Genomic DNA, 20,336 nt, shown 5'->3' with positions numbered 1-20,336 from the left:
TTACCAATAAAACAAAATCAATGCTTTTTTGGAGCTGGAGAAGCAGGTCAGAGAGTAGGAGGGAGATAAGTGGGGGAAAATGAAGGTGCCAAAGTTAGTTCTCTGAGTTTCTCTGAAATAATGGCATGTGGCATTTCAGATGAAGTGAGAATCTCTGTCAGCTCGTGAAATGCAGCTACCTCTGGCCAACAGCAGAACTGGTGTTGAACAGCAGATAGGACTGGTTTTGCTCTGGGCAATTCACATCAGCTTCAGTTCTGTGAGACAAAGGGTATCTGAGAGGATGTTGTATTTGCCATGCTTACAGAGCCAGTCAGTCAAACCACTTAGTCATCTAACTGAACAAAATCACCTACCTGACCTTGAAATACAGACTGAAGAATCTTTGGCTTTGCCGAATCAGTGCCTTAGTCACAACTGACTTGGAGGAGTTTTGCTTGGGGAGTGAAATGCAATCAATGCCTTCTCCTCCTTGGAAATTGCCCTGTTGCATCATGACTGATTCAGCTGACTGCTTAATCTGAGCTGGTAGTAGTCTTGTGCAATAAATAAGGTTTACCTGGATGTGGCATTTCTTCTCAAGAAAAAGCCTCTCCTTCCTAATTCTGCTGAGTCAGAATCACAGCAGTCCTGATGGTAACACTGAAGTCCCCTTCCTAATGTGCCCAGTGGCAGCATGCTCCCTGCTCCTGCAACACATGATATGGCCCAGGTGGGCTACAGAGCAAATGTTGCCCTTTGAACTGTCTTCTCTGCCACACCTGATGAATCCAGACTGTTCTCCAGGTAACAGAAGTTTATTTTGCAGGCAGTGTTGTAGACCATGTGCATATTGGCATGGCAGCTGGGCACTGCCTGACAAGCCTCCTTCAGAGGCTTGCATATTGCCTTGTAAGCTCTCTGCATAGATCTATTCCTAATCAGATGCCAATGTTTGGGCAGACAGATTTGTGTTCTATCATGAAATCCTCAATGGGCAATCATCTTCTAACTGAGGACATGTTGCTTTGCAAATCTTTAGTAGTGGGGTGGGTTTTACTCATGCATTGAGTTAGTAAGACTACTTTGAGTCACACTGAGCTGGACAGTCCTTCCACTCCCCATACAAAAGAAAAATAGATAATGTAGCATACTGTCAGCTGAAGCTGCGTTGGCAGAATCTAAAGACTCAGCTCTCTGGCAACAGATGGACTACAGGCTTCTTCTGACATGATCTGCCATCCAGCATATGTTAGACAGGCTGAGAAAGCAAGGGGGTTTAGACTGAGGCTTTAGCTTTGTTTAAAAAAAGAAAGATGTCTTAGCTCTTGATAGAGCAGGTGGCCTGCAGCACACAGTCAATGAAACTGATGAGGACTAACTTGGTAGCTCAGTTAAGAGACAGCTCCATCCAACAGGATGGTTAAGTGGGGCTTTGTTCCTTGTGATGGACCTGTGTACTTCCCTGCAACATCCTGTTGTGCTCTGCATACACTCATGTTAGTAAAGAAGCTTAAGGTACAGCAAGGAAAGGTGGATGGTTTGGAGGATGGGAGAAGCTGTCGGGTGGGCAGAGGACCTTGGCTTTGGATATCCAGGTGCACTGGCTTGCTGCAGACCAGGTCCTACAGCTTCTATCAACTTGGTGAGGCCTTAGTGACAGATCCAGGGCAGAAAATGAGTTGGTTTCTCCCCTTTGGTTGGCTGTCTTCCATGTATTGAGTCTGGGGTAGACAGGTGGTCACTGGGGAAGGCAACAGCCTTGGGCTTGCCTTGGGAGGGAGGGGGTGGTCTCTCCAGAATGGATCCACCTTGGCATTTAAATTGCATGGTGCTTCAAAAGCAAGAAGTGGCACAGCTCTGGGACTCCGAGCAGGCTGGCCTTTGTTTTTTTTCACTGTGGGAGTGGAGTGGCCAATAGGTACAAAGCAGGAGTAGTCATAGCCACTTACAAAAGAAGGTGGCTGCATTTCAGTCGTCACACCTTGGATCGGGGTAAGGAGTTTTGCCTTCTCTTGAAGTGCTTTGTAATTGAAATTTTGGACAAAAGGGCAAATAACTTTTCCACAACAGGACAGTTTTAGAGCGACAGCAACACACCCAAAACTGCTGCATGCTGCTGTTGCAGGGCGGGGTTAGCAGTTTGCTCCTTCCCGGAGCGGTTCGGGGCCCAGCAGGTGCGCAGGGTTTGTGCATCAGGCGCCCAGGGCTGTGCTGTGCTGCTTGCTGCCGCTGGCCCTGCTCTCTTCGGCATCCGTGCGGCGGCAAACAGCTGTGCCTGCTAAGAGGTGAAAGCATTTAAATGCCTTCACCTGGGCTTTAACGAGCCGCACTTGCTTCTGTGAGCCCCGAGCGAGCCCTGATTGTCAACTGCTCGCAGCTGCAGCGACGCAGGGACCTTCACCGCACAGAAGCGGCTGCAGCCCGCCCCAGGAGCAGCCCCGAGCCCCGGCGCCGCGCGGCCCAGCTGGCGGTTCGGGCGGGGGGATCGGTGCCGCAGTGCCCGGCTGCCGAGGCGCCCGGGGCGGCGCCGCTGCTGCCCGCCGCGCAGATGGGCTCTCCCGCAGCCCCCGCGCCGTTGGTTCGCTCCCTCCCCCGCCTGCGAACCGGCGCGGGGGACCGGCAGCCTTCGCCGCCGCCATCTTAGGTGCCGCTGGCGGGGCGCCGCGCTGCCGGGCGGGGGAGGGAGGAGGAGGAGAGAAAAGGCGAGCGGAGCGGGGCAGTGCAACGCTTCTCCTCCCTCCTCCTCTTCCTCCTCCCTCCTTCTCCTCCTCCTCGGGGCCGAGCAGCGCTCTTCGCCCGGCGCAGAGCGGAGCCCGGACCAGCGGGGGCGCCACAGCCGGCCCGCCAGCCGGGGCTGCGCGCTGCCCTCCCCGCTCCGCGCTGCCATGCCGCCGCCGCGCTGCTCGGGCATGCTGCCTTCGCTGCCGACCCCCGCCGCCTGCTTGCTGCTGATCGCGCTGCTCTGCGGAGGAGCGGAAGCCGCTCGAGGTAAACACGGCCAGGGGAGGCTGCCTGGCACCGGGGGGGAAAGGGAGGGCTGCAAGTCCAACGCCCCCCCCCTTCGCCCTTTCCCTGGTCGTTTTATGGGGCTGTGCCGCAGACCGATGGAGCTGCTGGGTTGGGGGACGGTGTCCTTCCCCGCCTTCGTCCTTCGGGAGCGCGGGGGAGGACATCTCGGCGGTGCGGGAGGGGAGGAGGGCGCTGGCCGCCCCTCCCCGGGGCTGGCTGGGGGCCGGGGTGATTCCGTCGCGGCCGCTGCACCTGCGGCCCCAGGGGACGGGATGCGGGGGGACGGTGTCGGCTCTACCTCTGCTCTCAGCTGCGCTGGGCTGCTTCCCCCTTCTGCCCCTCCCCGCCCCGAGACCTTCCGACCCCGAAGGTCAATCCTCTCGCCGATGGGCCTCGGCGGTGCGGCCGCGGGGGCCAGGCCCAGCTGCAGCGGCGGGATGCGCGGCGGAGGCCCGCCCGTTACATAACCGCTCCCGCAGGCACCGGACCGGGCTGCGACCGCCGGCCTGCGGTGCCCGAGGCGGGCAGAGCCCCTCACTTGTTGCGGGGGAGGGTTCCGCTGGCTGCTTTGGCCGGGGCGGTCAGCCCGCTGCGAGCGCCGCGCTCCTCGGGGGTCGGGAAGGCGGCTGCGTGTGCCGGGGAGAGCCCCGATGGCCGGCGGGGTGAGGAGGAGAAATGGAGCCCCCCGGGGAGCCCAGCCGCCGGCCTGGCGTGAGCAGCACTCGCTGGGTTGCCGGCGAGAGCGGGTGTCTGTGCTACACCTTGGGCGACACGGCATCTTTGAACGCCGGCCTTGTGGCTATTGATTGATCTTGTGGAGCGAAAGCATACGCATTGCAGGGCTCCTCCTGAGCAGATCTCGCTAAGAGGCTTGCAAATGCTTCCTCACCTGAAGGTTACCCCTGGAGCTGAGGATGCCGTTTCTGAAAGACACAGCTGAGCACAGCATGAGGCTGGACGTCAGGCATATTAATTTGGGTGCAGGTTAGAAGTGTAGCGTTGAAATGGTTTGTGGATACGTTGAAGGGATGTTCTTGGCGTTTAATAAAATCAGCTCGTTCAGGGACACATCTTTCTGCAGCTTCCCTCTGTAGGATCGAAAAGCTGCTTCTATGGTAAGTCATCCCCGAGCGCTTAGACGGTAGCCATAATTCATCTGCACAACGTCTCTCTCAGTGCAGCCTACTCGCTGGCATTCTTCACACCAGTAGTTGTGCTGGTTACCACAGCAGTCCAGAAGCATGATTTCCTTCAGTTGCCAGGCTTTTGCCTTTCCAGCACGTGAAATCCCAAAACTAAGATAAAAAAGCTTTTTTTTTTTTTTTGAAGAAATGTGTGCCCAGGCAGGGCAGCTCTGTTAGCTCTGTGCGGTTTGTTAGAGGCTGTGGTGGTTTTCTGTCCAACCTACAGAGCTGCTGGACTGCAGGTCCTGATCTGATAAACTTCACATGTAGCCGAGGTAGAGCAGGAGGTCTGCTTTGGCTTAGTATGAGCTGCTGTCTGAGTCCTCATGACATTGTGTCTGCACATGGAAGGTCTGTTAGTAGTGGCAGGTGAAGATGCATTTAATGCCGAGTAAGCGTTGGAGAACACCTGGGAAGCTGCTGGGGCGACTCGCTGCCGTTCCCCGGCCGTTAGGAGCGGCGTTTGTTGGGCAGCACTGGTGATCAGCTCTCTGGTTCCTGCTCTGTCGGCAGTTCCCTTTTTTTTTTGAGTATGACTTCATGTTTTTCATCTGTGACTTTAAAAGTCTTTGTTATAGAGGTCGCTAAGATTTGTTACAGTGAAAACTGCATTGTGTGGTTCAGTAGCATGCAGAAATGAACTGCAAATGCTGCACCAGAGTGGTGAGCTCCTTTTACCAGTCTGCATGTTCCTGTGGTTGGAAGAGGGGAGTGGAAGGTGTTTGGGCTTTGTTTTTTTGGTGGTGTTTTGGTGAGTTTTTTTAATTTGTCTTTCTGTTTTTCTGGTGATGGTGAGAAATGGAAATGGCTTTGGGAGATGGGATCTTAGAGAAAAGTTAGGTGTGAGCTAGCTGACCTACCACCTTCTCTGTAGCTGTCCTGAGGGCTGCCGGGAGTGGGTTCAGAGACATGGTCCTGCTTAGCTGGTGCAGAACTCTGGATTTAACTGAATTCATCTTGTAATCGATCAGGCTGAGCCAAATGTATTTCTAAGCTCGCTGGACTGATGTTGCAGTGGAAAAGCAGTAGTGAGCAGTGCGTTCAAATAGTGCTTGTCACAGTGAAACAATTGGACATTTATCAGCAGAGCTGGCTGGGGAGTGGAGTGGAAAGACTTTCCAGACCAGGAGGCAGTGCATCTAATGGCTGCTGCTCCTGTAGCTACTGACCAGGTGGAGCCATATACCTCTGCAGCCTTGGACCCCTTTCAGTTCTCTGTCATTTAGGAAACGTATTGATGAAAATAATCCTATCTTGAGGGAGCTTTGCTGAGCTGTGATTATTTCAGGAAGTTCTGTGGTGCTGTGAATGTCTTAACTCCAAACCACAAACCACTTGCTCACTACCACGCTCTCACTGCAGATGTTTCTCTGGCACAGGAACAGGCTGTGTAGCACAGGGCTGGTGGTTAGGTTTCTAGCTGCTTTTCAGAGGCAAGGGAATTTAAGCCTGCCCTAAAGCATTGTGAAGGAACAGTTTGCCTCTCTATGGGGGCTGGTTTTTTGTTTTATGTCTTCTTAAGGGTTTAAGAAACTAAATGGTGACCAAGAGGAGGACAGAATTAACCAGTGCTGGACTTCTCTGTGGTGCACAGTGCCTGGGAAGGCATACGGCTGCCTGTTCATGCAAGCAACTTTCAGCTTTTTCTCTGTGTATTACTTAGATTAATACACTGCTGTGGAAAGGAAATGGAGAAGAGGTGACCAGGGCAAGCATGCTTTGGTTTGTGTTCAGTATACTGTAGAGTTGGTTGTCTTCTCCTGGATAATTAGACATATTGGGTTGTGCTGACTATGCCAGATTACCAGGAAAATTGATCAACAGAAGCTTTTCTAGACTTGTATCTCTGGATTGAGGTCTTAATGTTTCTGCAGACTTGAGATCACCAGTTTCAGACTATTGCAAAGAGAATGTAAAGGGAGGACAGAAGCTAGGCTCGTGGACTTCCTTTTCTGACAGAAGTTAGAAGGCTTGAAGTTAAACCTGGATCAGCCCAACAGGACAGCATGTTGGAAGCACCTCATCTCTCACAGATCAAATGAGAGCTCTGGTGTTCTGGATGAAGCAGCATTCCTGACATGAAAATCTCAGTATCTGATAGCTTGGTGGCTCGTAGCTATGAAACTGCTGCAGAGGAGAAAGCTTCGAAGTCATTGACCACTTTAACTGCTTTCTTCAGTCTTATTTTGCATTCTGTTTAGTTGCATTCAGAGAATTCCCTCTGGAATTTTGTTTATGATATTAAGGGCTGTACATTTTGTGATGGTGGTGTTGTCAAAGAAGCTATACCTTAAAACCAGGGGGGAGTTTAATAAGTCTGAAGCCTTGGGTTTAAGTAAATCTCGTTCTGCGCTCTGATGTATTTCATTCATGCTGATCATATCCGGTTGGCTTCAGGAGGGACTAAACCTCCTTAGGAGCCTAAGAAAGGATTATTAGAAGCCTCAGTGCCTTTGAAGAACTGTCTGTCTGTCCTTTGTTGGTAGTATTAGGTCTCACTTGCTTTGTATTCAGATTGAAAACAAGTTGCTGGTGCTCCCAGTTGGTTTCGCTGTGTTTAAGTGGAGTCAAGGAGCAGAGGCAGAAGTGCAAGCGAGATGGTGTTTGTGTATCATAGAATCAACCAGGTTTGCTCTCTTTGCAGGTGAGACTCCCCTGCCAGGAGTGGAGTTCATGTAAATATGGCAACAGTTTAAAGTTATTTCCTCTTGTGCTGCAATTGGCAACATTTAAGATAACCTTTATGGAATGGTAGTTCACAGAAGCTTATGTCTTCTATTTCAGCGTTCTGTTAGGTTTAAAGCATTTTACATTTCACTTCCAAAGGTAAAACTGTGTTGCATGACTCCTACTCAGCCTTGTTTTGAGGTGGAATGTTACTGTTTTGCTGTTTTCCCTTTTATCCCGACTGAGATTTGGTCAGTATATCCTCTGTTGGAGGTCTTTGGTGCTGTGAATGTTTCTTCTGCTGCAGTTGTGGATAAGTAGTTTCTCAGAGCAGACTTATTTCATGTGTCTTTGCACAAATGAAATCAGATTTAGGCAACCGGTTCAGTGTGAGACAGGAAACTCTCTGTGGTGCTAAATCAGGTATTTTCCCCTGGACAAAATATAATTGAATAAACCCTCTTGAATTCCTACAGCCATTAATTGGGATATGGTGCTTGGAGAGCTATTAACTGTACAGACTCAAACTGCAGGCATCTGATGATTTATAAACACTTTGTGCTCCCAGTGTATGGCAGAGCACAAATTGGAAGTGCTCCTCAACTGTGGCTAAGAATTCAAGACAGATCTCAAGCTGCAGGGTGAATTTCAACTACCTGTGAGGAATGGCAGAGGTTAATGTTGGTGGATGGCCATGCCTTTAAGCCCTCTTCTGGTGCTCTTTCATCTCCTTGCATTTTGTTACTGCCTACAGTTTTCATGTCCCAGTAATGGAAGCTGTGGTTTGTCTTGGAAGCTTGTGCTATAGATAAGGAAGGTTCCACACTACCAAGCTCAGCATTTGAGCCTGAGTTGTGTTCACTTTTGTCTTGTTGTTGGTACCAGCTTGTGAGACAGTGATGTGGGGATAAAATTCTGGGTAGGAGAAAACCCAATTAACTAAATACATCTTTTCATGGCCACTGATATTTCAAGTTGTTCATATTCAAGGTTAATCCTCGCCCTTCCCGAACTGAAATCAGAGGCCAGGCTGTGAGTTGCAGGCTGTTAGTCTTGGGGAGGAGCAGGGCACACGCTGCCATCAGGCCGTGCTGCACCCTTTCTTACTCAACTTTACTTTCAGGGTGGAGGAGGTGTATTTTACTGTGTAGGTCTTTACTCATGGCTGAGCTGTATTTTTTGGTGGTTGTGAATTACATAAACTTGTCCTTTTAATGCTGTTGCTTGAAATTTCATCAGAACAGTACAGAGTTAGGAATATGCAAAGTGAGACATACATCAGAGGTTTTATTGTCTCACTGAAAGGCAAGCTTCTGTTCTCTTACAGCCAGAGTTTGTCAGACCTTCAGGACTGGAGTAAAAGGCTCTTGGAATCATAGGATCAACCAGGTTGGAAGAGAGCTCCAAGCTCAGCCAGCCCAACCTAGCACCCAGCCCTGGCCAGCCAACCAGACCATGGCACTAAGTGCCCCAGCCAGGCTTGGCTTCAGCACCTCCAGCCATGGCCACTCCACCACCTCCCTGGGCAGCCCATTCCAATGCCAATCACTCTCTCTGCCAACAACTTCCTCCTAACATCCAGCCTGAACCTCCCCTGGCACAACTTGAGGCTGTGTCCCCTTGTTCTGTTGCTGGTTGCCTGGCAGCAGAGCCCAACCCCACCAGGCTGCAGCCTCCCTGCAGGCAGCTGCATACAGCAGTGAGCTCTGCCCTGAGCCTCCTCTGCTGCAGGCTGCACACCCCCAGCTCCCTCAGCCTCTCCTCACAGGGCTGTGCTCCAGGCCCCTCCCCAGCCTTGCTGCCCTTCTCTGGACACCTTCCAGCACCTCAACATATCTATTGAATTGAGGAGCCCAGAACTGGACACAGCACTGCAGGTGTGGCCTGAGCAGTGCTGAGCACAGGGGCAGAAGAACCTCCCTTGTCCTGCTGCCCACACTGCTCCTGAGCCAGCCCAGGATGCCATTGGCTCTGCTGCCCACCTGGGCACTGCTGCCTCCTCTGCAGCTCCTCTCTCCCAGCACCCCCAGGGCCCTCTCTACCTGGCTGCTCTCAGCCACTCTGGCCCCAGCCTGTAGTGCTGCTTGGAGTTGTTGTGGCCAAAGTGTAGAACCCTGCCCTTGGCCTTGTTCAATCTCCTCCCATTGGCCTCTGCCCACCCATGCAGCCCGGCCAGGTCCCTCTGCAGGGCTCTCCTGCTCTCCAACAGATCCACAGCTGCTCCTGTTCACTCAGTTTATTGAGTGCAGTCCACTGGAGCTGACAGAATACAACTCTCTTTCTGTGCAATCTTTGGTTTTTTCATGAGGCCTCAAAAGTGGATTTTCAAACCAAATAATGTTATCTACTCTCACTAGATGGAAGAGCTCTAGCTCAAACTCCACTGTTTGTTATTGAGTTCATCCAGTGTGATGTACCAATTAATTATTATGAAACTGGTTTGACATCAGTCATCCTCTTCTAGTTCTAAGATATGCTTACCAACACTAGATGTTAGGAGTAGGTGTCCAGAAGAGAAAGTATTTTCAGCTGCAGTCATTCCTGGGTGAGGTGTGTCTAAATCTTCAGTTACCTGGATGCCAGATCCCATTTAAATCAAATGACCTCCCAAGCATCTGTGAGAAGATAACCAAAGTCCTCAGACAAGACTTCTGATAAGTGAAGTGCATTTAATTTTAACATGCTTCCACTTACATACTAGAACTGAATTAATTCTGATTTAAGATGGTAGCTGTGGATTAGTTTCCATATTGACTCTGGAGCCCATTTTCTAGCCTACATGCTTTAATTCCTTTAACCATCAGGAGAAAGCTGCTGCTGGTGGATCTGATGGGTGCATTCTGCATCACCGGCCACTGCTCTTGCTGCAGGAGCCTTTCCCCAGTGTGCATCCCTCTTGTCAGTAGCAGTTCCAGGCACTGTTAGTAAAAGCTGGGCTGTTGAGCTTGCTGAGATGCTGAGCACATCTACCTGGAGCAAATGGTGTTTCAAGAACCTGTGTTCAAGGCACACCTCGCATCAGGCACCAATTCCCTTTCCTCCTGTAACTTAGCAGCAGTTCCCTTTAGATAAACCAGGTTAGACAGGTGGCTTGTGCTCACCTTGCAGATGTGCATTCATTCCTTGCTTGGCAGTGGCAGAGGCTCTAGTGTGAGCTTTGCAAGTCCCTGGAAGAGGAGTGCTGAGCTGTCTTTCAGACTTGGTAGATAGGAGTCAGGTCCCTGCGTTGTGCTTCCCCTGCTGGACTGGATTCAGTGCTAGCTGGGATACAGCAGGTCCCAGCTGAGGTGCTTCCAAATAGTGTGAATATTGTATTTCATGGAAACCAGTGTAGCTTAGCCCAGTGACGTGTCAGGAGATTAACAGCTCAGGGCACGTTGTTAGTGTCAGGTTGGAAATTAACAGCCTGCCTTGGAACAACTTTCTCTGGATTTCAGGAATTTTGTGACAGTTACAGAGGAAAAAATGGAAGGATCATTTTTCAGCCCAGGGTTGTGCAGTGCTGGAGCCAGCTGAGATCAGAGCAGTACTTGGTTTGATTTCACAGTTGGTTCAAGGGAAGCAGTAATGTGTCACTCCTGAGCTGCACCTCCTATTTCACAGGCTAGCTTGGGAATTTCTTGCAGCGTGCGGTTCTGCTGGAGTCAGTAGATCGCAGGCACGGATAACTGCCCTGTCCTGGGTGTTCAGCGCTAAGTTTGGTGTTTGAAGCCCCGGTGATCTTCAGCCTTCCTAAACACAAAGGGCTTTAAGCTTTATGTTTTAAAACCTGGTGATGTTTTAGCCTTCCTAAACACAAAGGGCTTTAAGCTTTATGATTTGATTGTCTACAGCACAATAAAAGGACATGAGTTTGCTTTTAACTGGGGCTGTTGTTTGAAGGTTCACTAGACTGCAGATGCTTAGCATGCTCATAATGCTGTTCGTATGTGCTTGCAGAACTTCAAGCTTTTACAGCCCTCCCTGCCCCACAGTAGTGGGGTTTATTCTAGGTTGTGAAATTGGGACAAGGTTTCCCAGGGCTTGAAATGAAATAATTTGTCACCTATGTTCAGAAACATTAGAGTGGAGATGGAAGTTTTTCTGGCAGAGATCTGCTGTTGTGTTTTATACCAGGTTGCTGCAAGATGAAGGGACGATAGGACTTTGATAAGTTCAGTTGAGATGCAGCTGCCCCACATACACTGAAAAATGCACAGCTTCATCCTCCTCCTGCTCCCTACAGCCACAGCTCTGCTAGTGAAACCCTTTACTTTTGGCCAGGCTTGGCTCGAGAGCCTCTGATGCACTGGAGACTCACACTTGAGCTGTTGGTGCCTTCCCTCCAGGGGAGGAATGATAGATGAGTCCCTGTGAGCGTGAGGAGGTTCGCTGTAGAAGAGAGTTCCTCGGAGGGTGCTGCAGCAGTGTGCTTCTGGGTGAAGGGAACAATGTGGCTGACATTTAGCTGGCTAGTTGGTATGCTGAGTATTGAAAGCATGCCCCTGCGAGTGGATTGAGGCAATAAAGATAGTGTTACCATGCTGAGTAAATCCACCCGGTGCCAATTAAGCACTGTTTGCATTAGAAGAGTTTGTTGTGAGTTCTCTCTTGCTGCTCTGTTGTGTATGGAGATGTTCTGTCCCGGCTGGCAGTCTGTGTGCTGCTAACCAGTAAAAGATGCAGATGAAAGCATATGGGCAGAGTGTTATGGTTTCCTGTGTGAGTTCTTTACCTTCAGGTTTAATCATTTGTTTAAGTGTCCTTTTATCACCCTTTTTTAAATCCCTCTGGGGAAGCATATGGCAGAGCTCACGAATCCATTTCCGTTTGTTGGAGAGGCTGAATTCAGAAGTCTGAGGCCAGACTTGCAACCTCTGCCTCTTTGGCAGTCTGCTTCAGTAGCTCTTCAGAGAGGTGCCTGGAGGGACCCGCTGGAGAGGGACTTTCGACAAGGGGCAATGGCTTTAAACAGGAAGAGGATAGGTTTAGATTGGTTATTAGGAAGACATTCCTTACAGTGAAGGTGGGGAGACACTGGCACAGGTTGCCCAGGGAGGTTATGGATGCCCCTTCCCTGGAGGTGTTCAGGGTCAGGCTGGATGAGGCCTTGAGCAACCTGGTTCAGTGGGAGATGTCCCTGCCCATGGCAAGGGGGTTGGCACTGGATGATCTTTGAGGCCCCTTCCAACCCAAACCGTTCTGTGGTTCTGTGAAACAGGACTCAGCTGTTGAACAGTGTTGTAGCTGCAGTGTGTACTTCTCTGGGACTGCACAGGCACTTACTTCAGAAGTACTTAATCTCATGGAGGCCAAAATCTAGGTGATGTCACCTGTCCAGTGCTGTTTGATGGATCTGTTACAACCTCTAGCAAAGCGTTTCTTGTCTTTGGCCATCCATCATTTGCTGAAGCTGACTTGCTTCTACCTGGTGAGGAGCAGTTTTCTAACTAGATGAATGTTTTCCATGGGTTTCTGAGCAGCCTTCCAGAATTTGATGTGGGAAGACAGCATTAGTTTAGGAAGCAAGAGTGCATGGTAGCCTAAGAGGGTTTTTAAGCAGCAGATGCACATTGCCCGGAAGAACTTAGGCGGAAGCGATGCCTGTAGAACCTCGGCGTGAAGAGAGCTACTCTAGGAGAAACAGGGTGTTGGTGTTCAGGTGTCAAGAAGAATTGGTTGGTACATCACACAGAGTGGTTCTGTGGACTGTGAGCTGTGTTTATCTTTGGAGAGTGTAACCTAAAGATAAATATTTAATAAATCACAGCTCTCTCACCTCGGATTGTCTGTAGCAGACTGCCGCCCTAATAGATAATGTATAATTTCATCTTGCATCCTTTGTGATTTGCTAGGGGCAAAAAAACCCTGGTTTTGCAAGCTGTCTAGGAAAGGTGCCCTGCTTTTCCTTCTGGCAGGGGACAGTCAGTCATCTTCAGTGTGCTCAAGTGATGGATTTACAGTTCTTTCCCGCAGAGGTGAGGAACGCTTGCATGGGCAGGCTTTGAGTGGAGTTTCCCATGCTCTTAAAGCAGCTGCTAAATAAGGCACAGAAAGTTAACCACTGTTTTACTCAGATTTTAAGGCATTCTGTTAGATGACAGAGGGCCACAGAGTATGATCCAAGGGCTGGAGCACCTCTGCTGTGAGGAAAGGCAGAGAGAGCTAAGGGGGTGCAGCATGGAGAAGAGAAGACTCCGGGGGTGACCTAATAGCTGCATTCCAGTACCTGAAGGGATGCTACAGGAAGGCTGCAGAGGGAAGGATGTCTAGAGACAGGATGAGGGGAGAATGGTTTGAAGCTGAGGGAGAGCAGGGTTAGACTGGATCGGAGGAAGAAGCTCTTCAGTATGAGGGTGGTAAGGCTCTGGATTGGGCTGCCCAGGGAGGACATGGATGCCTCCTCCCTGGAGGTGTTCAAGGCCAGATTGGATGAAGCCTTGATCAGCTGAGTATAGCTGAGAGCTGTCCCTGCCCATGGTAGGGGGGTTGGAGTAGATGATGTTTAAGGTCTCTTCCAACCTGAGTGATTCTGTGAGTCTGTGAAAACCTGAGAGTCTGATGCCTTCTTCCAGTAGTGTTTGAAATCTGCATCACTGTTGGGTTAAAGAGAGGCTGTTGGCCACTCTCTTTTCATCTGGTGCTGCAGGTAGGGTTTTCTAGTCTCCCTCTTGGCACTGCTGGCAGCAGCTCACCATCTCTCATAGAAGCTTTGTGAATTGCACTTCAGGGGAAGCTTAAATCCCAACTTACTTCCAAGACTAATTTAGATTCTTTGAGTTACTTTTGGAAAGCCTGCAGGGACACTGAACCCTTCGGAACATACTTAGCAGGGATTTTGTCTCAATTATGTTTTAATTTAGTAAAATAATGGTTTGGATTTAGAGAAAGGAAGGGGGGAAGCACTTCATAGAATCACAGAATGGTTTAGATTGGAAGGGACCTCAAGGATCATCCAGTTCCAACCCCCTCCCACTAGAACAGGTTGCTCACGGCCTCATCCAACCTGGTCCTGAACACCTCCAGGGAGGTTGTAGAGCACAGAATCACCCAATGTGATCTTTGATCTTTGATCACATTGGGTGATTCTGTGCTCCACAACCTCCCTGGGCAACCTGTGCCAGTGTCTGACCACCCTCACTGTACAGAACCCTTTCCTAACATCCACTTTCAATCTCCCCTCTGCCAGCTCAAACCCATTCCTCCTTGTCCTGTCATTACAAGACCTTCCCAACAGTCCCTCCCCAGCCCTCCTGTAGCCCCCTGCAGATACTGGAAGGCCACCAGCATTACAGAGCATTTCTAGAAGTCGTCTGTGTCCCAAGTTTTGACTGTGTGCTGTGTTTTCCTTTCAGTGAACAAACACAAGCCATGGATCGAGACAACCTATCATGGTATAGTTACAGAGAACGACGACACAGTGCTCCTGGACCCCCCTCTCATCGCCCTGGACAAGGACGCGCCTCTGCGCTTCGCAGGTGAGGAGGTCGTCTGCACTGTGTCTCAGAAGTGGGAGTGCTTTCTGGATGACAAATGATAGGTGTTCATTGGTATGTTTTCCCTTGCAGCCTAACATTGGAAAGTGTTTAGATCCTAGGAGATGTTTGTCCTTGGGCCAGAGTTTTGCTTCATGTTTATTTCATATTCCAGCTTTCAATACGCAGCTGCAGCCACCCAGCCAGCCCAGAGGGTGCTTTCTGTTCCGTGCTTCCTTCAGTGTCACATCTGCATTTCTCTCTTCTGTGTCAGGGGTTGGGCTTTCTTGTTTAGGTCTGGTTTTGCCCAGTGTCTGTATAGGAGGTTTAGGAAGGCTGGTTTGCATGCCTGGTGACTGGGAGAATATGAATCATTTCTCACAGTTCTGAAGGGCTTTACTTTTCATGTGTAAAAGTAGTGGTAGTTTGGCAGCACTGAGCAGAGTTTGGAAATGACACTTTGATATCTCCTGAGGGCTAGCAGAGATTTCTTGAGGGCTGGATATGAGGAAGCTCTAAGAACATTTTAGTAGAATATCTTCTCATATGCAGTGAAATTTGCTGAGGGAAACTTTGTGCCAAAGCATCCTTTCAGATGAGACTGTGAGGCTGCTTTCCCATTGTGGTGTTCTGGACTGCTTAAGCCTGCTTCCATTCAATGAACTTTTTTTTACCAGTTGGAAATTGGTTCTGTTAAATGTTTCTCCATTATGTGTTTTAGCTGTCAAAACTGAACAGTTCTTCAGCAGCAGAGCAACAGACTTGAAGTGGTCCTCTTCAGTTGCAAGCATAACATGCTAAAAATTGTAGAGAAACTTTAAAATCCAGCAGAGTGATATCAAGGAATTGCATAATTAGAGAAGGGTCCTCAGAGATCATCTGCTTCAACCTCCAGGAACACCTCTCAGCTAGACTTGGCTGCTTGAGGCCTCATCCAGCTCGGCCTTGGAACACCTCCAGGGAGAAGGCATTCACAGCCTCCTTGGGCAGCCTGTTTCAGAGTCTCACCACCCTCATACTGAAGAACTTCTTCTCCAGATCCAGCCTAACCCTACTATTCTCAGCTTCAAACCATTCCCCCTTGTCCTGTCTCTGGACACCCTTATGAAAAGTCCCTTTGCAGCCTTCCTGTAGGATTCCTTCAGGCAGCTCTAAGGTCCCCCTGGAGCCTTCTCTTCTCCAGGCTGAACAACCCCAGGTCCCTCAGCCTATCCCCATAGCAGAGGTGCTCCAGCCCTTGGATCATCTCTGTGCCCTTCTGAGGGTGGGGGCACCAGAGCTGGGTGCAGTATTTGAGGTGGGGTCTCGCAAGAGCAGAGTAAAGGGCCAGAATCCCCTCTCTTGACTTGTTGGCCACGCTCTTCTCAGTGCAGCCTAGGATGTGATTTGCCTTCAGGGCTGCCTGACTCTGCTTTGGGACTCATTAAAGTATTTGTCTGCCACTGAATGGAACAATACTTGAATCTGAGGAGCCCAGATGTGGGAGATGTGTTGAATCAGCATGACCAGTTCTAGTTGGTGGTGCTGCAGTCATGTCCCAGGATGCAGAACAGCGTTGTTGTTGTTGTTGTTGTCCAGCAGCACCTTCGTGGGCGGTTTAAGTGTGAGCAGCCTGTTAGATCACAGCAAGACAAAGCCTTTTCTGCATGCAGTGGCTGCCTCAGCCCTAACTGGTGTATTCCTACTTAAAACCCAAATTTATTCATACTTCAAAAGGTTGGATATTTTAATTAACTGTGCCCCTAGCTGAGCAGAGAAACTTTTGAACTCTCTGCAGGTTTAAAATATTTTAAATAGAGCTTTTTGCTTTACTTCATTTTTGAGCATGTTGAAATATCTTGAAGCTGGTTCATTTAAATGCTTTGCAGCACATGAACCGAGGAGCAAGTAAAAAGTAGTGCTTCATTGCTTTGCTCACTCTGTGCTGTGGGTAGGAGCCTAAAATGCAGATGTGCAAAAATAAGCAGGGTTATGCAGCAGTTTATTTCTCGGGTAATTAGTGTGGTTTCACAGCTGAAACAGCACAGGTTTGGAGGCAAAGTCAGCAGGCAGTTGTGCCAGGGTGCCTCCTTCTGCTGCCCAGCTCCAGTCCCTCTGGAATTGGGCTTTTGTACAGTGATGGTTACAGATCTGCTTGAGAGGACAATGAGCATTGTCCTTCCTCGCTGAAACTTCTCCACGTTACTAATGCAGTCGTGTTGGCATTTCAGCAATCCCAGACATTTCCAAGATGGTTTTGCTGACCTCCCCCCTGCCAAAGGACAGCTGCATTTTCTGTTGTACCTTAATTTGTGTCCAGTCTAATGTCCAAGGCTCTCAGTAAGGATTTCCTCTTTATTACCTATGAAGGAGCTGACTTTTTATTGTGTATCTGCTCACTGAATGTGTTTTCTTACGAGAGGCTAACCCAGGCTCTTGCTAGCAAGATGTTTGAGGTGTTTCCCTCATAGGAAGAAATGTTTCCTTGCTTTTTGATATGCCTGTACCAGGGTTTTAGTCTCTCTTGCCCCACCCCTAGAAAGAGTCACTTACAATTTATTTTTTCCCCGTGCTAATCTGAGGCGCAAGAACTATTTTTGTAGGGCTTTGGATTTTTTTGACTTAGAGCATGAATATACACAGAGCTTTGAAAGTGATCCTGCAGAATCTTCTATTTATTCTTCAAAAATCCCCCAGGCCTTCCTGCCAGCCTCTCCTGGAGGTGTGTGTGGCTCACATGTTGCAGTGGGCGAGTGCCGCTGGCATTTTCCGTGCCGCACCGCCGAGCCGTGTTTGTGTAGGGCAGGGAGCTGTGCTGACGTCCTGTCTGCGGAAGGCCCCTGTAATGCAGTGCTCAGCAGGATCAGGCCAGAAAGGAACCCTGTGTAGAGAAGAATGGCACTGTGCAGTCAGACATAAAGATTTTGATCTTGTCACATCCAGCGAGTGAGTCAATGTGTGCACAACAATACGCGCGCAGCCGCTTGGCCAACCCAAGGGGAAGTTCGGTTGCTGTGGGGTTGCAGCCACTTTTGCAGCAAGTTTAAGGCATGCCTGAAGGGTCATTGTATTTTGTACCTGTTGTGCATACAAGGACAAACTGAAGTGGATTTGTCACCAGTTGTGATGTCATAAAGTTGTTTGTCTTTTTAACAGCTGTGTGTGGTACTCAGAAGCACTTGTTTAGGAGATGCTCTAAAGGCGTTGAAATGGGAGGCTTGCCTGATGGCTTTCCATGATCCTCATGGAGGCTGATGCTTGGTTAGAGCTGGGGGAATATAGGATCATGGAATCATTAAGGTTGGAAAAGACCTCTAAGATCCTTTAGTCCAGCCATTACCCCAACTGCCATGACCACTGAACTATATCCTGCAAGTTTCTTGAGCACCCCCAGGGATGGTGACTCCACCACCTCCCTGTGCAGCCTGTTCCAGTGCCTTTCAGTAAAGAAAATTTTCCTAATGCCCAATCAAATGTAGAGGGATAGCTGACTCTAAGGTTTGAGGAGTGTCTAGTGGATGCACTGGATTGTCTGTCCAGTTTGGATACAAACCCTTTTGTAACTATGTAGTTATTTTGCATCATTATAGCAGTTCAGAAAGAGATAAACCAGTGGAAATCGACCAAACCATAACATGCTACCAAATTCTTACTAGAAATGGGAAGCACAGGATACAGAACTCCTCTGTGTTTTCTGGCTAGTACAAATTCCACAAACCTGATAGATCTGTATAATAAAATGGTTGGTTTTTTTTCAACTGTGATTACAGCACAGTGAAGATCTATCCCAGTTACAGTTTATTTAGCTGAACAGTTTCCAATATATCAGATAAAAACTAACTTAAAGATGGATCAATATTTTGTTCTGAGATTAGGAGAGGTAGAAATCTATTCCAGTAATGTGTCTCACTTCAGAATGGAATGAGAACAAGCATCAAGCAGACATACACCTATACATATTCTGCACAGTTTATCTATTTATTGTTGTATTTGTCTCAAACCAGTCTCTGTAACAGTCTGTGATGTACTTTCTCAAAAGGAGAAGTACTTTTAGAGGATCTTTGTTTTTTGCTTCTATTTATTGCAGAGAGACTTTGAAAAAGAGAGCTTGAAAAAGCCTGGGAGATTGGAAGCTCTGCATTTCTTATTTATAGCACTTTAGATCCTAAGTTACACCACAGCTTTTGTGCATTTAAACATTCTCAGTCACAGGAACCTCGTCTGATATTCTGACTAGAGTGAAGTGGAAAAGAGGACTGTGTTGGATCAGTAATTGTTCTGAGAAACACAACAATCCTTGTCCCACATAGGTAACTGCCACATAATACACTTCTCCCTCTTCTTTCCCTTATCAGGATTTATATATATATAAAATTACTTTTTAAGCTGTAATCTCAATGTTTCACATCTCAACTTGCTGGAAGGGAGCAGGGAGTGGGTGTGCAGGAGTGGGAGAGGTGGAATATTCAGAAGCTTCCAGCTGGAATGTCACTTCTGGCTAGCCAGTGGTGTCAGCCACGAGTTTAAACCCTGTAAAGTGTTTTTTCTTGAACACTCCTATTGCCAAAACACATGAAAACCTGGGATTATATTTATAACCTCTGCTGGAACAGACTGAAAGACATGAGCTGGGTGCAACAGAGGCAGTGTACTTGGTGCATTAAAGTAAAGAGCTGATGATGAATCTAGGAATCACCTGGAGTGAGTTTCAGGGAGAACCTAATGAGAGCTGCTTCAGAAATTGTCTCCTTTGAAACGAAGGACAAGGAAATATGCTGCATTGTAAAGTAGTTTTCCTTAACTGTATTTCTGCTGCAATACTAAACTGCCAGTTTGCCTTTTTAAGGCTACTCTAGGATGGAGACTTGAATATATGCTACTGAAAGTTGTCTGAAATAGGTGAGAATGAACGGGAGACCTGCTAGAAGTGATTGTAAGGGTGGAGGTCTGCTTTGTTGCACTGGAATTCAGGTCAAAGGTGATGACAATCAGTAAAAAATAATTGACAGGTGGAGGTGATAGTTCAGGGGGGTCAACAAATTATGATTTCCAGGGAGTGAAGGAGAGGGTTAACTGCCTTTGCAGTAGGACTGTGAAACCACTCAGGTGTCTGTCACACTCTGGTACCATTGTTAAACTCCAGGATACCTGAGCTCTGCCCTAAGGATGGAAGGTCCAGGACAGTATAGACACTTGGACTTTTCTAGAGTGGCTAGAGGGCATCCTCTGCACTAGCAGATTGTAGCTAAGCACCTGCATCTCTTCCCTTCAGCAGCACAGCATTTCAGCAGTAGGCTAAAGTGGTAGCAGCTGTTGGTTGCTTGTTTAACCTGGAAAAGCAATGTGGGGCTAGGAGAACACATAGCTCCCTGCTCTGTTTCTTATGTTAGAGCTTGTATGTTCATTAGGGTCACCATGAGTTATGGCAGTAGTCCAGTTGAGTTTGATGTGGAATGTGAGTTTTGTAAGTGCCAGGTGTTGTACTGCTTAGGCTGATAAAAGTGTACATAGAAGCACAAAAATCCTGTGACTGTTTAAAACAGTTCTCCTGGAACTCGGAAGGGAAGTGTGAAGATGTTTGATTGTAGAAGCATAGCAGTTTCAGTGTGCTAGAATAAACCTTGTTTAGATTATTTACCATGTCTTCCCTACACAGAATAGTAGAAATACATTGTAAGGAATTCTCCTGCGTGGATAGTTCTTAACCAGCATGGAAGTTTGAAAAAGGCTTTGGTTTGGCAGTTGGTATTAAAAAAAAAGGGGGAAAAAAGAAAGAAAAAAGCCTTTTGATAAACTCTAAATATTTCAGAGTTCTGCAGAAGACAACCTGGAGTTAAAGGATAAAATCATACTTACCAGAACTAAACCTCTAAACCTGTGGCAGTTACAGCAGATCACCACTGGAATTTTCAAAGTCAATTTTCCCAGAGCTTTTCTGTGTAATGTGTGCATCTTTGCCTTTTCCTTATTTGCTCCCTTTCGACCTTTCCTGTTACTGACTTGGGTTTATCTTTTCTCCCTTTAGAGAGTTTTGAGGTGACAGTCACCAAAGAAGGTGATA

At 48.4% G+C, this 20,336-nt stretch overlaps 1 protein-coding gene across 4 annotated transcripts in view; it reads left to right on the top strand.

The window, feature by feature from the left end:
- Window positions 1–2,366: 2,366 nt before the first annotated feature.
- Window positions 2,367–20,336, top strand: part of CLSTN1 (calsyntenin 1) — a 41,642-nt gene continuing 23,672 nt past the window's right edge. The window contains exons 1-3 of one of the 4 annotated variants that reach the window (XM_064172273.1): window positions 2,367–2,970; window positions 14,177–14,299; window positions 20,301–20,330. In XM_064172273.1, the coding sequence (XP_064028343.1) occupies window positions 2,868–2,970; window positions 14,177–14,299; window positions 20,301–20,330 (256 nt within the window). In that variant the 5' untranslated portion in view covers window positions 2,367–2,867. The remainder of the gene's footprint in view (window positions 2,971–14,176; window positions 14,300–20,300; window positions 20,331–20,336) is intronic. The other 3 variants (XM_064172271.1, XM_064172272.1, XM_064172270.1) reach the window with 3 other exon arrangements.

This window comes from Pogoniulus pusillus, chromosome 36 (genome assembly GCF_015220805.1).
Source record: "Pogoniulus pusillus isolate bPogPus1 chromosome 36, bPogPus1.pri, whole genome shotgun sequence".
Classification (NCBI taxonomy): domain Eukaryota; kingdom Metazoa; phylum Chordata; class Aves; order Piciformes; family Lybiidae; genus Pogoniulus; species Pogoniulus pusillus.
Note: the sequence above shows the minus strand (reverse complement) of the source record. Positions and strands in the feature narration are given on the sequence as shown.